The 18,079-nt window shown below is 43.9% G+C and overlaps 1 protein-coding gene across 1 annotated transcript in view; it reads left to right on the top strand.

Moving 5' to 3' along the window:
- SMC3 (structural maintenance of chromosomes 3) overlaps nt 1-18,079 on the top strand; it is an 849,197-nt gene that overhangs the window by 244,359 nt on the left and 586,759 nt on the right. Inside the window, exon 15 of the mRNA XM_069239408.1 lies at nt 11,749-11,848. Within this exon, the coding sequence (XP_069095509.1) occupies nt 11,749-11,848 (100 nt within the window). The remainder of the gene's footprint in view (nt 1-11,748; nt 11,849-18,079) is intronic.

The raw sequence follows: 18,079 nt of genomic DNA, 5'->3' as shown, positions 1-18,079 counted from the left end.
GCTATGTAAGTTTTATTGCGGGGACATGTGATCGGATACATAGCATAGATACTTTTGCAGTTTATCCAATAATTAATGCAGTGCTGGTGCCCAATGACGATGGTTCCCATGGTTTCATTTTTCCCCAGTTTGCAATCAGTAGCTTTGCCTGAGAAATCCTATCTGTAGTACTATGGGCACCTCACCTCAGTACTAGTCTTTCCACTGTTAGTGTCAACATAACAAATATGTTATCTAAATTAGTTATATGTTTTGCTGAGAAATGCATGTCTTTGAAACAATTGAGGGGATGCTCCCATAAAGTGCATTAAATTGCACATTATTAAAACAGACTATCATATGTTTACCCGAGCTTGTATACTTTCTACTGTGGTTTAGAAGCCTTGGGCGTTATTGCCTATCTAAAATCCAAATATTCCATCAAATCTTTTTGGTTACAATCTTCCAGTTTCAGATAATATAAAGGCTAGCGAAATACTGCTAAATTCACTATTGCATGGCCTATTTCTCCCAAAGGGTAATATGGGGATTGCCTTGAAATATCTTGTAAGTGTAATTTCCCATTGGGAGCAGATGGAGATGTGGAGTTTGGAGTCTCTGAACTCACAATTTAAAAATACATCTTCTGGTGAAGTTGTTTTTTGAGTTGTAGGTTTGAAAATGCCCCTTTTAGAAAGTGGGCATTTTCTTGCTTAACCATTCTATGCTTCTGTCTGTCTGTGGAATTCTCGTCTGAGTCAGGATGACAGCTGGGCTGTTTGTGGATTCACTCTATATGGTCACACAAAGGGATCTGAGGTGTGCCCTTCATTTCCTAATGGGTCTTCGTGAGCTAGAGCGGTGGGAGGAGCTGACACTTGCACCTGAATAGGGCCTTGCACAGAGCACAACACCTTGGAGTGTGTATGGGGCCAGGGCAGGGAAAGGCAGGATCTTGTGCACTACAGTGATTTCACGTTGAAGTTTGCCTACTTCAGAGACAGAAATGGGTGTAAGTACTGGACCTCTGATACCACAAAGCTAGAATACTTCTGGACTGAGGACATTCTGCCGGGAAGAAGAGCTGGATGCTGTAGGAGTGACTGCCACTCTGCCTGTTGCTTTGTTGTGCTGGCCCGATTCTGTCCTGGGAGTGAAAGGACTGGACTTTGCTTTCTACATCCTGGTTTCTGAGGGCTTGACCTGAACTTGCCTCCTGTTTAGGTGTCTCAGAGACATCAAAGACTTCATCTGCCTTTGTCTGGGCTCTTCTGCTAAGAGTCCTGAATTGCCAAGTGGTGACAATTCCAGTTCCTGGCCCTTGGAAGTGGAACTGGTGACCAGAAGGAGAAAATACATGCACCGTCGTGTCATAGCTGAAAAGTCGGTGCAACGCCTGCGAAATCGACACAGCGACTGTCTCGCAGTTGAAGAATTGATGCGGTCCCAATCTCGCAGCTGTAGAATCGACACAGCACCAGCTTCACTGCGGCACCATCTACACAGCGCGTCTGGATTTTTCACGCATTGTCTTTGAGCATCAGTTTCTCATAGACCCCACACTGCAGTAGGGAACCGAGGCTGCAAGTCCGGATATCAACACATCGCCTTTTCTGCGAAGAAAGAATCTATGCATCACCTCCCCTGCACAGTAAGGAGCCAACGCATTGCTTTGCTTTTTCAGCACCTCACATCCCCTGCGGCTCGTATCTTTTTGTTTTTGATTCCTCCCTCCTACTCTGTGCTAAAAAGATACAATCACTGATTCCTATGGGCTAAGACTAATTTAAACTTTTAACAAGTGATATCTTTACTTGTGTATGTTGGATTTTTGTCGTTTTGGTCTGGTTACACTCAGATAAATATTGGCTATTTGTCTAAACTGGTGTGGAGTACTTTTGTGGTGTTTTCTCTGAGTTACTGTGTGTGTGTGTACGTGTGTGTTTCTGTGTACAAATACTTTACACATCGTCTCTTAGATAAGCTTGACTGCTTGAGCCAAGCTATCAAGTGGGTGAGAAGGGGTTATTTTAGCTGTGTGACTCCCTTACCCTTATTAGAGTGAGGGTCCCTGGACAGGATGGAAACCACTGCCAACTAGAGACCCCATTTCTACCAATTTCCAATATAAATTCACTATGAAATCAGACAAACATTGAGGCCCTGATTATGAGTCCGGCGGTCCTGGGACTGCCAGACTCACGATGGCGGTCAGACCTCCGCCAAAGCAGCTGTCTGGCCTCCACTTTATTACTGTGGTAGAGCCGCCACGGTTTGACCGCTGATACCGCCAGGTTGCTGCTGGTCGACCGTCTGCCAGTGCCAGCGGTCTTAATCCACCAGGGTAGCGCTGCAAGCAGCCGGTTTTTGCATGCTGATTCCACCGCCATGCAAAGGCTGGCACAGACAGGATGTGGGGGGGGGGCCTGCACTGCCCATGCACTTGGCCTGGGCAGTTCAGGGGCCCACATGGACAGTCCTGTTGCTGTTTTCACTGCCACCTTACGGGCCAGTGTCAATGCTGTGGTCTGTTTCCCGCTGGCTGAGCTGGAAACTCATAAAAGGGCCAGCGGGCAGAAAACCGGAGTGGTGTTTTTCTGTCCTAAAGAGTTTGGCGGACAGCCTCCACTGCCCGCCAAACTCAAAATGAGGGCCTGAATCTCAGAAATACCTGGAACCCAGTAAATCCTATATAAACAGGCTGCTGAGGGGGTCATCTGTCTTTCTTGCATTGAACGGGTGAACAACAGAGTTCTGATATTCACTTATCAATAATTTTTCTAGACCCTATGTTTCTTGAAACCAGAGCACATCAGCTTCCCCTATGTTTACCAGTGACTCATTATTGGATAGGTTTTTTGAGGCCTACCATATTCCAAGTGCAAAACAGATTATCCAAATCCTTATTTGATGCTATAGGGCTACGGTCCACGTTATTATATTAGATTTTATATTTAGCCATTTGGTCTATCTGTACAGTTATCCAGCTCCAATCATCCACTAGGCTGGCCCAGCTTTTCTAAAGTGCAGCACTGCTTCCCATGGAATTCATCACAATGAATCCTCACTTTTACTTGTGCAGGACCCAGTATCATTTATGGACTCTATGCTTGTCCTAATACTATAACGTAACTAGTGAAAGTAATAATTTAGCTTATAAAAGCCATAGCAATCTATATTTTGACACAAATTATAAAACATGCCCTTGTGGAATTTCAGATGTGTATTTGTTTTAGTGTACGTAGTCTTTACTAACTAAAAACATCTAATGCCTTACCCATAACCGAATTATGAAGTGAGGCTGTCACTCAATCCACAATGCCCTTAGTTTTCAAATTTGTTTTAAGAGGAAGTTTGCAATTACAATTTGTAATGTTCACATCAATAAAAATCCCTAATAGAGTAAAGAAAAACAACTGTTCAAACAACTTGGCCTGCTTCCAGTGCTATGCAGATGCCTGTGCAATTGCACCTTACACAACTAATCATTCTATTACTTACTCTAAACGTTTAATAGCAGCATCGGAGAATGTAGTAGTTCTACATGGTAGTTTAGGCATCGGTGCATTAACACAGGTGGACACAGCCTTTCTGACTGTTCTAATGCCTGAAGAATTAAACATTATCCGTAGCAAGAGCGGTCTGTCCATTTTGAGGGCAGGCAAAAATGCATTTGCTAGCCTACACTGGGTCTTCTTTGTTAGAAGCTTGTCCTCAGTAAATGTGAACAACTGAAAAGAGATTCAGTGTTTTTCATTATTTTTGTTGTCCCTTAGGCATTGAGCAAGGGGTTCGAATCCAGCCTTTACTAGTTCCTCTATGTAGTCTGATCCACTCTGAGAGATCAGTTTATCAGTAAGCATGAAGTGTTCTTTTATGTATGATGCTATTATCAAAGTTCTAAGGAGGTTGCTAAAATCTCTTACAGTGCCCTATTCAGGTAGCTTCAGTCCTGTCACATGCTTTTTCTGTATTTAGTGAGAGCAACATAACCTTCCTATTGTCTCATGCACAATCAATCAACTGGTGAAGTACATAGGACCAATCCATTTTGTCCAAAATGTGAACCGGAATATAGCATATAATAGGAACAGACGTTCCGTGGGTCTCATTTCATCAAAGGTGAATTTTATGTATGTACTCCTAAAATCAATTTATATATGGTGTGGATTGAAACGAGCACAGCCTTTTCACATACATAGTTATATTGCTTTACACAAAACAGACGGCACATTTCTCATAATTGTAAACATTGTGAACAATAAAATGATATCTGTATGTTCATCTCTGTGGTGTCCCCTGTTTTTACACAGTTCGAAAGTCCAGTCCAAATATTGTTCTTTTTTTGCAATCATACATGTGAAGGACAATCCCAGAAGATATGTTGACGTTTCGACCAAGAATATAAGTCAGATGAGTCATCAAGACAAAGCATCTAAGGTAAAAGAGATAGCAAAGGCCATTCAGCAATGTATGTCACCAATTCATCCCTGGCATTGCGGCAGGGGAGCGGGTGATATTTTACAGAAACACCAGTGTTGAATGAATCAAAACAACAAGCCTAGTACTGTGCTTCCACTAGGATCCTGAGTGGATATTGATTTTGATTACATCCTGATGGTTCCACGTTACAACCATACGATTCCCAAGTTAATACCAAAACATTATTGGATTTTGTACCCAGAATTCATGTTGTACATTAATAAGGTAGGTACCAGTTGCTTAGTACCTCACACCTATATAAATAATGTACACTATGAATATTGTATGTGCATTAGAACTGAATTTCCAACTGGAAAGCTACACACGTTTGAGGTAATACACCCATGACTCAAGCTGGTCGTCATCTATGACGGTATGAGAAACCATCCCACACCTCTCTGGTATAACCGTCATAATAATCAACTTCATATTTTCTTTGTAAATATAGTCTACAATCTACAGTAAATGTGCAATTGATATTCCAACTGACATTCCCAAAATAAAGTTGTTTCAGCAAAGTAGCCCATAAGACTCTTTCCACATCCTTACAGCACTTCTGTTTTGACAGATATACATGTCCATTGAACATTTAATCAGTAATGCTGCCACACCTCTCAATTTACAAATGTCAGTAAGTCCAATTCCAGTGCATTTTATACAATCCTTACATCTACACTCTCTAAGGGAGAGTAATACGTTCAGGTTCCCTGCTCTAGTGTGTGGTTTTACTACTTCGAGCATATACCATCATAGTTTGTCTTCAGTATGTTGTGCCACTGATAAAATGTTTACCAGTATAGCCCCTTGAGTCTTGAATTGGATGTTGACATATTCTGTTTTACTGCCTGTGTCGTTTGTCCAACATATATGAGGTCAAATGGACATATTACATAAATAACATCTCTACTATCACAGTTTGAGTGTGTCAGTAGTGACATTTTCTTACTACCCACCTGCATTGTTTTGGTGTTTGTGAATTTGCAGGTTAAGCATCTGCCACATCTGAAATGTCTGACTACTGCAGACAATCCCCAAATAGATGTTATGGTTTCTATCTTATACGGTTCCCTTTATGCTTTCACTATACTCTTATGCTCCTATTACTTTCACAGGCAAACACATGTGGATTGTTACTGACACCCTCCAGTAAATGCAATTGTCTGGTGATAATTTATTTTGACTCGCATTGCTTGGTGGGCTCTGGGTTAAGACCACAATCAACTGTTCATTTTTGTTATTTCTAACCTTGGGAATGAGAATTGACTCCCTTGGGCAATACCAGGCATGTTCAAGTGCTCTACACACTGTTTTCATCTCTGTTGGTTTGGTACTGCGGATTTTTACATCCCTGAAGTAGGCTGAAGCATCTCTTGATCCGAGGGAGCTGACCATATGGTAGGTTTTCTCTCATTTACCTGTGATGGTAGCTGTTGAATGAGACAAAGGACTTTTTGTCCATAGGCTTATGATGAAGCATGGTATACAAAGTGCCATTGTTATGCCTAACCAGCTAGTCCATGTTTCATCTTTGCTGTGATAGCAGTTAAATTTTAAATCTGTTCTGTGTGTTCACCCAAAAAATGTGTTTGCCTGATCATTCTGAAAAAATTTAATATTTCATTTTTTATTTTTGTATTTTTTAAATAAGGGTGTTCTGTTTCTCCATATCAGTTACCTCGAAATTCTCACCATATATCTCACCTCAGAACCTTCCTTCTGCTCTTTTGGGTCAAAGTAGTCCTCATCAGGTGGACAATATAACTGCAATGCACTACCTACAGAAACAGGATGGCACTCACTCTCTACCCTTCTCTCGGTTGGCACAGAACACCTGACCCTGGGCACTCCACCACCACATCCTCATGACGGCAGAGTACTTTCCATGTTTGGACACCTCTTGGACCTGTTTAACAGTATGCATCAATAAATCTACAAATTAATACTCCACTCACAAGTCCGTGGCCAGTACTTTCAGTGCTGAGGCACTCCACAAATAGATCTGTTTGCCACCCCTTAAATAAGCAAAATGGCTAAGCTTCGCCTCCAGGAATCATGCCCACAGTCCCTGGGCAGCACACTATGGATGAACTCTTAAGTCATCTTTGCTTACTGTGGTTTTCCACCTCTCCCATGCCTTCAACTCGTGGTACGGATGATGCTACAGACATGTCAGACTCCATTCGTCATAGCCCCTACCTGAGCCAGACAGCCATTGTACTCAGCAACTTCTCCAGATGTCAGTCACTCCCTACAAAGAATGTCCCCAGCAGGCTGGTCCTTCTCACCAGGAACCAGGTGTAGGAAAGTGCCCCTTTTAGCATGGTTACACCCCACGTTTTGCCTGATATCAGATGCTGACTTGACTGAGTGGGTGCTCGGAGCCTGCTAACCAGGCCTCTCCCTGTGGTCCTTCCCTAAACTGTACAATTGCTACCACAATTGGCACACCCCTAGCAATGGCCAAGTCTCTTGTAAAAGGTACCAGTGGTACCAAGGGCCCTGTGGCAGGGAGGGTCTCTAATGTCTGCAGCATTTATTATGCCACCCGAAGGGACCCCTCACTAAACACAGAACCACTGCCATTGCAGCATATGTGTGCTGGTGGGGAGAAAAAGGTAAAGTCGACATGGCATCCCTCTCTGGGTGCCATGCCCACAAACCACTGCCTGTGGTGTAGGTAAGTCACCCCTCTAGCAGGCCTTACAGCCCTAGTGCAGGGTGCACTACACCACAGGTGAGGGCATTGCCGCATGAGCGATATGCCCCCACAGTGTCTTAAGTCCATTCTTAGACATTGTAAGTGCAGTGTGGCCATACTGAGTACATGGGATGGGAGTTTGTCATTATGAACTCCACAGCTCCATGATTGCTTCACTGAAGACTGGGAAGTCTGGCATCAAACATTTCAGCTCAATATACCCACACTGTTGGAAGTGTTGGATTGATTGAAAAATGCCCACTAGAGATGCCCCCTGTATTTCACCCAATCCTCTAGTGTATGGCTGACCTGTCTGTGCCAGCCTGGCACTAACAGACACGTTTCTGACCTCATGGGGGTGCTCTCTGGGGTCAGGAACAAAGCCTGCCCTGGGTGGAGGTGCTTCATACCTCCCCCTGCAGAAACTGCAACACTTGGCGGTAGACCTCAAAGGCTCATGCCTCCTGTTACACTGCCTCAGGCCACTTCAGCTAGTGGAGATGTGTGCTCCCTTGACCAAGCCCCATTTTTGTTGGCAGATCCGGAGGGAAATTTGGTAAACCCCAGTGTCAGCCCCAGCTGGGACCACCCCTAGGGTGCCCAGAGCTGAGGTGAACCCTTCCTGACAGAATCCTCCATCTTGCTTTGGAGGATATTGGCCAGTAAGGTTAGAAATGTGGCCCCTCTCCAAATGGAGTGGGCACAGGAAGGGTGTAGCCACCCTCAGGGACAGTAGCCATTGGCTACTGCCCTCTGACTCCAGTAACGCTCCTAAATCTAGTATTTAGGGCTACCCCTGCACCTTGCTCTTCAGATTCCTGGTGACCTAAAAAGGAGGACTGAAGAGCCGCACGCACCCAGGCGACAGCTGACTTAGCCCCAGCCCTAGCATCCTGTCTGCAGCTTCAAGAATCCTGCTAATAGAATACGACTCGTCCTGCAGGACCAGCGACCTCTACAACCCCCCAGAGTACTGCCTGCCTACCCAAGGACCAGGATCTCCCGAGGACATCGGCCCTGTCCACAATGAAACCTCCAACAAGGACCCCCGAGCCACCCTGGATCCGTGAGTCTTGCCTACTCTGCACCTGATGCCCACGGCCCATGTCCAGGTGGCCCACCTGCCCAGAGAAGGTCCTGAGGTGATTCCAACCTCGAGACCAGCCTGGGCTGACTCCTCCTGGCCAACACAATGACACCTGCAGCCTAAATCCAGAGGATCCCCCCCGACCACAACCGGCTTCGGTGAAGGTTTCCAGACGCCTAAAGGTACTCCTTGACCTGCAGCCCCCTGGCCTAGGGAAACCTAACAGACTGTCCAACAACATCCAGTGGGCTCTCTACTTACCTTTCCAGCAGTTGGGTTTCTTCAGTCTACTCCCTGGGCAACGCCTCCAGCATCTATGTGACCCTGTGTTCCCTCATTGGAAATCATTGGGTGCCCAACGCTGTGTTTGCACCCTGCACCAGGCCATCCCTGTGATGCTGAGGATGTGTGTGTGTTTGGTGCTGACTTGTGGCCTTCGGGCTGATCTAAACCCCCCACGTCTGTGCACTGAAGGTATAGTGTCGTTGGCAGACTGTTTCTTTCTAAGTGCTCCCCTTCTCCATAGGATTCCATTGGGCACCTGACATCGACTCAGACCGCTGCACCGGCCATCCCCGTGTTGCTCGGGTTGCTCCCTTGGAGTCCTCCTAAACGTTGCCCTGTGGATACCTTAACCCATGAAGACTGGGATCGTAAGTCAGGTACTTACCCTCCGCTATTTTTCCTCCCCAAGGACTGCATTGTTTTCTATGAGAAATTGTACAGTGTCCACTTTTGAAACTGAAAAGTATTACTTACCTGTAAACTGTTTTATCTGTAAATTCTAAACAAAGTGTTTTTGATACTTGAAAGTGATACACTATTAAAACTGTACTTGCCTGCAACAAAGATTCTTCTGGCTCTAGAAATAAAGTAACAAAGTATATTTTTGATACCTAAAACAATTGGCCTGGAGTTAGTCATTGAGTGTGTGCCTCATTTCTTGACTCTGTGTGTGCAACAAATGCTTAGCACTACCCTTTGAAAGGCCTAAGTGCTCAACCACACTACCACAAAAGAGAGCATTAGGATTATCTACTTTAGCATCTGCAAAGCCTCTGCGGATCCATTGGACCTTGGGCACACTATACCTTACTTAGGAATAGCATATAGAGATCTATCGTCCTACACCAGGGTCGTATTAGGAACCCATAACCCAAACAGCTTCATGGGGCGATTTGGCACCTTAAGTCCTAGAGTTTGACTACCTAAGTCTTCCACACGAATGGATGGACATCTAATAAGAGTCTTGCAAGCCTACGGTACAATCCTTCTATGAAACAGAATGAAAAATATTTGTTCACTACTGTATCTACAAACATCTGGATCCCCTAAAACCTGAAGTCCAAGATATCTGATGTCTGCTCCAGGTACGAAAATCAGGACTAGCCTCACCCTTCATACTGCTCCATTTAACAGCCATAGCAGCTTAGATGCAAAACAAGGAACATTACTCCTTCTTCCAAAACCCAATTGTTAAAGCTTTCAGTGAAGGTCTTAAAGTTGTCATTCCTTCCAGTGTTCCACCTGCTCTGGTGTAGAGTCCTCACCAGACTTCTGGATCCCTGCTTTGAGCCCTCACCCACTTATCTTCTGCACTACCACTGCTGAAAAGTGTCCTTCCTTGTGACCTTAACATCTCTTAGACATTAGTGAGTTGCAAGCCCTCACACTACAGGAACCCTCCATTCAGGTATATAAAGATAGGGTGTTCCTCATTGTGCTGGTCTCCCCTTTTCATCTCAGCAGGACCACAGAGCTCACCTTCTTTTTCCCCCCAACCAGACTACGTAGCCGCGAGAGCCCTCCTCACCTCAGATTCCAAACAACTCTCATGTAGTATATAAATAGGTCCAAGCCTTTTCACAAAGCAGACCAGCTCTTTGTAGCCTTTGCTAAACCTCACAGTGGCACGCACCTATCTAAAGCAGGAATTTCCAGGGGGATAGTCAAATGAATCCGAAAAGCTTAATCGTACCCAGGGTGCACTGTGCGCACAAGAAGGCCACAATCATGGGCTTCCTGGGGAAATACATCAGATAGAGGATATGTAATGCTCCCACTTTGACAACCCTACACATATTGAGTAAACATTTTTGTGTGGCTATCTTAGCTTGATAACAGGCAGCGTTTGGTCAGACAGAGTTAAGGACCTTATTTTAGACATCTGCATCATCAACATGCTAACCACTGCTTGGAGACAGTACTGCTTTACAGTTTATGGGAGCATATGTATCTACAGCAACACTTTCTACAAACGGAAAATGTTTCCCTCTAAGCATCTGTTCATAGCATGGAATGTGGTAGATTCATATGCGCCCACCCTCCTCCCCCATAGCGTATGATGATAATCACAGATCTCTTCCTTTATTAACTAACTTGTGCATATGCATGCAGCATACTGTGTTCACTCGCGACTCTTTAACACTCATCTGCTGTACGGAAAATGACTTAACTAGTCCGTGCCTATTCGCATTGCAAGTAAGGGAGGAGTCTCACTATACCGCGTGACAAGAAACATTTAGAAGAAAAACAGCTTACAAATGCCCAAGCCTAACACTAGAAGACAGGAGTATGCAGAGCCTGTGAATCTACAGTGCTACACATTACAAACAGATGGTTACAGGTAAGTGACAATTCACTGTTCAACTCCTAAAAGTTCAGTGGGAACCATTGTGTCTTTGGTTTGGAAGCACATAGTGCCTGTAAGACCCCGAAGCCTTGTGATAGGCTTGCAATAGCTCTGTGGAAATATTTTTTTTATTTTGAAGGAAATAAGTTGGACTAGAAAGTCCTTTGGATGTTTGATGTTGTTTACTTTATATTTCCCCACTCTTATTATGCAGTCCACCAACACATCCTACACCCCAGAGTCAGGCTGCACATCTAGGTGCAGGTTTTGTTGATGAAGTGCTTTTTCACAGTCCTAACTTTTTTTTTTTTTTTTTTGTACATTTGCTTTCCCTTGATTAACTTTTTTTTTTGTACATTTGCTTTCCCTTCATGATCTTTTTTTTTAAATCTGTTGCAGTGGGATTCCGCCTCTACTGCTACTTTTGATTTAGTCAATAATACTTTGGATGACAAATATGTAATAACTTCTTTGATGGAAGGTGTGCTTGCTCCCAAACTCTCCACCTTTTATTACCTCCTTCACTTTGCTCATGGGTCGGAATAAATGTTTTCATATTCTCGTATTTCTGAGGCAAAGAAAAAAAACATTGCAACAAGTTTCCTTGTATAACAAAGGCAGTTTAGTTTAGAATTAGTTGTTTCGTTCATAGCTTGTCATATTGATGCATTTTCTTAATTGATGTGATATTAATAGAACCCTGAGGTCACTTGAGGATATATCCGGTTTTGCTGTCCTAGTCTCTGGGGAAGTCAGCACACGTTTATCAGAGATGCATTCCAGCTCATATATAGGTTTCAGTCCACTTTTTAACTGTTTAGTAAGTAACATTTAGAAATATTTTATAGTGTTTATTTCCACAATTTCCAGTTACTTGTGGAGAGAGGAGAATGCTGAACAGCAGGCTCTGGCTGCCAAGCGTGAGGATTTGGAAAAGAAACAACAACTTCTTCGAGCTGCTACTGGAAAGGTGAGACATTTATATGGTAGTCATATTTTTCCAACTCTTACCTTGTAAAATAGTGGCAGAATAAAGTTTACATTGTTGATTGAATGTGTGAAGACACTTGTATAGAGTGCTGTGCAGATTAGGAGATTGCATGCTCTTTGTTGCTAAGAATGTGAATTGTTGAATGTTTCCACATCCTCTTAGTGCTCCATTTCGCACCACTCTGTTCTCCTGATTTATTTTTATTTAAATCAGTGGCATTAGACTCTCTGCTGTATTCCTGCTTCTTTCTAAAGTTCCTTGATGGTGGACTGTGGCCAATTTCAAATGCAGTTCCTCAGAAGGATAAAGTCAAAATGCTGACCTTGGCCTAGATCCTTTCTGCTCAGGACCAGCTCTCAAGGCCTTTCTGCCATTTGCTGAGGTCAACACTGTGCACGTTCTATTAGAAAATATGACTGCCTTGTGTTACTGCAACCAACAGTATGGTGTGGTAGTCACAGGTGCTATGCTGAAAACTGGCTATGGCTTGTCCTTCAGAGGATTTCACTGACTTTGAACCATCTGCCAGGATCAGTGAGCTCAGGAGATGTCATCTAGCAAATCATCGGTGGCCCACTTTGGGTGTGCCTTGGTTAGATCGTTTCGCTACCACCAGGAACAGTCACTATCAAGCCTTTTGTGCAGTTTGTCACAAAGTTGCCTTGTAGACATGCTTTGTCTGCCCTTAGTTTGCATCCCTGCTGTGACTTCCCTGAGATCTGAAGACAGTCAGCTACACACTAGGCTCTGTTACAAATTGTCCAAGAAACTTTCCACATTGCCATTGGTCAGAAAATCGTACGTTTACCATTAGTCCAATGAAAGTTTATTGCTAAATCTAAGATATAACTACACTGTCTTTCACATGTTGATTATTTGCTCTTCTTCTCCTGTCCACATCGTCTGATCCGTCAGGTAACGATTTCGTTGCACTTTGTTCTTCCGTTAGTACACCATTGTTAACTTACTGGGAACAACGTTTTCTCACGCATTACACTAGCAATTGTATCTTTCTAAACACAAGGTATCCAAGCAAGCAGTTCTCATGTGAAAAGATATAATATCAACTAACGTTTGGTCAACACAGCAGAGAGATAATTTGTGCATACATTTCTTTATTCAGCCATTTTATACGAGTCATTTAAACAATGTGGCTTAACATGAGGCTGTGCAACTAGGCCCAAAAGTGTGATTCTCCATACGGTTGAGTCTGAGCATTTGTCCTCTGGTCTGCCTGCCTCTGTGTGAGGAGCTGCTGTCCCAATGGTTGAGCCGAACCAGCTGAGCTGACTCAGTATTCCTGAGGAAGTCGACAATGTCATCTTGGCTGTTCGCCATCGGATCAAAAAAGTGGATCTATTCTGGCAGATTTTGTGACTAGTGCAATAACAGCCTGATCAGTCCCCTGCAGGTCAAACTTTCTGATGTTCTTCTGTTAGTCCTGTTTTTGACCTAGTAAGCCCTTGCCATGGACATTGTTGAAGGTTATTTGTCTGCTCGTTTGACCGTTCTGTGGTTGCCTGATCAGCTCTTTGTTTTTAAGTTGTCAATTGTGATGCGCTTTGCTAAGGACTTTTATATTTATTTCCTCCTATGCCTTTTGTTATGCTGCAGTGGGATGTTTATATGGTTCTTACTTTCTTAAAGCACACAACATGCAAACCTACACACAGTTCTTTGAGGCTAATGACCCTTCATACTGTCTTCCTCGTTGCAGTTACTTCTGCTGTCCATGTCTGTGAAGTGCAGGCTCTGTCACTGCAGCCACCATATACCACATTCTTTTCAGGCTAACTGGTGATTCAGACTCTGGCGCCATTTCTGCCAGAAGTAATGTCACTTTTCTACCTGGGGGAGTCTATTACCTGCCCCACTTTCTTCTCTCCGGCACATCCATCTAACGATGAGTAGAATCTGCACTAGTTGAACGCCAAGTGAGTCCTTACCACCGTTTGGACTAAGGAGCACTGTCTGGATCACAAACTCTGTTTTGTTTTGTGGCTGAGGCAGTCCTGAAACGGACCTTATGTACCTGGATTGCTCTCTGCATGAAAATGTTATTCCTTGGCCAAGGAAGAACCCCCTGAGTGCAGAGTTCATTCTAAGGCTTTAGCCAGTGGTATTCAGTATTGAACATCTGCCAGTCAGTTGCATGGGTGTCTGTCCACACTGTCATCAGAAATTGCTTCCTTGTTTTGCAGGTTTGCAGAGAGGGTCTTTTTGCGTGCTTGACAAAGCTGGGTCAGAGTTGGAAATTACGCCCTTCCAGATCTGCCCCTAGGGTCATTTCAAGTATCCATGGACAGACCACCAACATGGTCTGTAACCTCTTCCTTTCCCCCAAGCACGACTAGATCACATGCCAGGTCTCCCCTTCTGGTCAAGGAAAACCTTTCAGTACAGATGTGAGTGGAAGAGGGTCCACAGGAGGATGCAGACACAGGACAAAGACAACATCCCAGACATTTTCAGGGAGCCTGATGTCGAGGAACAAGAGGAAGTTGGCCACTCTGGTGTACAACTACGTATATCAAGTTAGGAGGCCAGTACACCGGCCAGTTCCAGTTGTGAAGGGAATCCAGACCCTAAGACTGTGACCATGGATTGGGCTACCAAGTCACAAACAGCGACTGCACAAATACTCTTTGCTCCAGCAGAACTTCGCTCCTCCTGGGGTCTGCCATCAAGCTCACAGACTGAAAAGCGCCCTGCTGGTCTGACACTGCCCTCTGGCCATGGTTGGTACGGACAGAAGCCCTTGGAGCCAAAGCTGTTGAAGCCGATTATACTGTCTTTCCGGCCACAAAGGCTCTGCATAAAACGCCGGCTTTCTTGCACTTCAAGGGCCCTTCCACCGACTCTGAAAGGCCCACTGGAACTGAAGTCGCTACTGGTGCCAAAGTTGATGAGAGAATAGAACACATCCACATCGAAAACATCTTCAACACTGAAAATCCTCTCAACACCGGAGGACTCTGAGCAACCCATTTTCCAATGTCTACAGGAGGAACATAATGGTCATCAAAAATTGGTTTTTATTACACTCGCAGACTGGAAACATTGCTACCAAGTCCCTACAGTACACTTTGCTAAAAAAAAAGTGGAAGTTGTCCTTCGAGGAGCACATTGCCCTGGAAACCATGCCTCCTCTAAGGCACTAAATACAGAAGGACATGGGACCTAGCAACACCCTGCTCGCCCTACCCTCCCCCTCCTCCTCCATCTTCTATTCTTCCCAAAACAATTTACTTACGTTCAGTAACCCTCTTTCTGGTGGATACTCAATCTAACCATGTTGCAATCTTAGACACAGGTGGAGCTTTCAGGGCTGCTCCCTTTTCTTCAGGCTTCACTCTTTCCTCTTTTAGGTTTTTTCGTTGGTTCACTTATTTAATTTCCCTTTGTTTTTTTGTACACTTTATCTTTCTCTTCAATCTCATTTCACATGTAGTTTAGGTTTCCAACTCGTCTCCATATCTTGTGACCATAGAAAAGGGTCTGCTTCACCCCTTATACTCATCCCTGAAATACAGGGCATATTGTGTCCATAGAAGAGGGTCTCTTTCACTCATCCCTTCACAGCAGCCTAGTGATTGGACACACTTATTTTGAAGCGTGTGATTGGCTTCATGCCCATTGAATTCTGAATCGTTTCTCAGGCTGGTGTGAGGGCACATCAGTGGATTGGATTTCATCGCCATCTTGGGGACTGTGAGCATTCAAGTAAGGTGTATATTTTGACGTCACTGAAATTGAGGGACATAATGGTATTCTGATTCTGTATCTTCAGACAAATTGCGATGTGTTCAGGTAAGAAGTCTCTCCTGGGAGGGGGGGAGAATGAGTTACCTGGCAGAGGAAGAATTTCTAATATTATGTTCTTATATATACACTGCCAAGTGTTTTGATGCTATGTGGAAAGTTATGCATGATCTTTGTGATCCTATACTGGATGTTTAGGGTTACTGTTTTGTCTGAATTCGGTGCCTGAGTATATTTTCAAAGTTATTCTGTATTTGCTGCATTTTGTTATTATAGTGTGGGTTAAAAGACACGTTTCCAAATTCATTTAGTGTCCTGTGGCTCTACGTGCAAGTCGTGTCCTGTGGTACATGGATGAGTGAGGGTTGAGAGATGACTTTTGCACACTGTTTGAGTGAGGGTGAGTGGAAGACACCCATTGAGTTCAAATTTTATGTAGTATCCTGCAGTGCAAAGATGGTTGGAAAAAACCCTTTTAAACAATTGGTACCTGGTTGAAACAGACCTTTTAATGAATTGCTCCCTGAGTACACAAGATGCCCTTTGTTTTGGGGATTAGTGTGTGTGATGAAAGCGAACCTTTTCTATGGTCACAAAATGCCCTGTGTTTCAGGGATGAGTGTGAGGGTGAAAGATTCTTTTCTATGCTTACAAGATTCTCTGAATTACGGGGATGAGTGTAGGTTGAAAGATACCTTTACTTTGTCTACTGCTGTGGGGGTTGAAATATACCTTTACTTGGACTACTGAGTACACAAGACACCCTGTGGTTTGGGGATGAGTGTGGATGTGAAAGAGACCCTTTTCTATCACAAGATCCCCTGAGGTTTGAGGTTGAGTGGGGGTTAAATAATACCTTTTCTGTGTTCACACGATGCCTTTTGATTTGGGGATGAGTGTAGGTTAAAAGATATCTTTGCTTTGTCTACTGCAGTGACGGTTGAGATACCTTTTACTTGGTCTACTGCCGTGAGTTTTGAAAGATACTCTTTTATTATGCACAAGATACTGTTGGATTAAAAAAGAACATTTTGCTTACTTCTTTGATGAGGGTTCAAAGATACCCTTTATGTATGTTTATTATTTTCCCTACAGAGAGGAGTTGCGTTGTGACTTGAATTTTTGCTATGCCTTCTCTCACTGGTTAACAGTTCCCTGCTGATCAGCCAGTGTGAATATCAACAATAGGATGTTGATGAGTACCTGGTTAGTAAGTTGGAGAGAGTGGTCTAAGTAGCAAGGATGCTGTTCCTGGTGGGGCATTTACATAGGCAGTTACCATCTTATTTCTTGTAACTAAGACTTTATTCTTCAAATAAACTTCATCGTAACACCTACATTACCTGCCTACTGAAGATCTATTGTTGATCACAAGAAACCACAGATTCCTGACGGCCTGCCCTCCTCATTGTCCGGAGTGGACTTCTGGGTGTTAATAAGATTCTATAGTAGTTTCTGCACACTGTCACAATTTGCAATCTGTTCTTGACTGTCCACTTGTAAAGGCGCGGAATGCTTCATGGTAAATTGACATCAGCGCCCAATGCTAGTACAGTCGCTTATGGCAGTGAGGCCTCTCTAGAGTCCTATTGGGCCACCTATCAGTGTGCTAGAGCAATGAGTGAAAAGTTTCTGAAAGCATTCCAGCACCAGGAGAAATGTAAAAGTTCAGGAATTTGCATTTTAATAGAATATTTACCTTGTTTGTCTGGAATAAGTGCATGGCATCTGCCTTAAGGGTGAATCTTTTATCACAGTGAAATATTGTTTTTGATGACATGTGTAGCTGTAGATGCACATGCTTTGCATGCTTCCGTCCTCTAGTGTTGGGTCCAGAAGGTTGCAAGTTGTTTTTGTTTGAAACTCTTTCGAGTCATGGAGCATAGTGACTCCTCTTGTTTGCAATGTGCATGATCATCGACTCCGGCTTCAGATTGTTTTCTTTCGCTTTCGGGTCCGGTTGTGTACTCTTAGAGCGCAAGCCTGAGAACGTCATAGGCACCTTCGGTTTGGGAAACCTCTCCAGACTCATTGCAATATATATTTTTTTGACATTGTATTCTGGGATCGAAAAAAGACTGTTTAAGTAACTTTTCCATTGAGGCCCTTGGGGCTGTGCACTTAGGGCAGCCATTTTCTCCATTCGACATACTTGAGAATGATAAACTGATGGAAGAGGCGCCATTCCATTTCTGTCTAAAATGTCACTCTAAATTCTCACTGACCGACCACAATCAGGTCGGTATCCGCTGCCTGTCGCCAGATCACTGAGAAGACGACTGTGAAGCATGCCAGTCATTCCGGTCGAAGAACACTCTATGGGACTGAAGAGCTCGTCAACATGAAATGCAGAGACATGAATTGGAGGAAACACCCGATATTTTTGGCATGCAAGACATCATGTTGGACACGAAACAGGAGCAGGAGATTCAGGAGGAATCGACTGCT

Source organism: Pleurodeles waltl, chromosome 6 (genome assembly GCF_031143425.1).
Source record: "Pleurodeles waltl isolate 20211129_DDA chromosome 6, aPleWal1.hap1.20221129, whole genome shotgun sequence".
In the NCBI taxonomy this organism is placed as follows: domain Eukaryota; kingdom Metazoa; phylum Chordata; class Amphibia; order Caudata; family Salamandridae; genus Pleurodeles; species Pleurodeles waltl.
The sequence above is the reverse complement of the archived record's forward strand: the minus strand, read 5'-3'. Positions and strand labels throughout refer to the sequence as shown.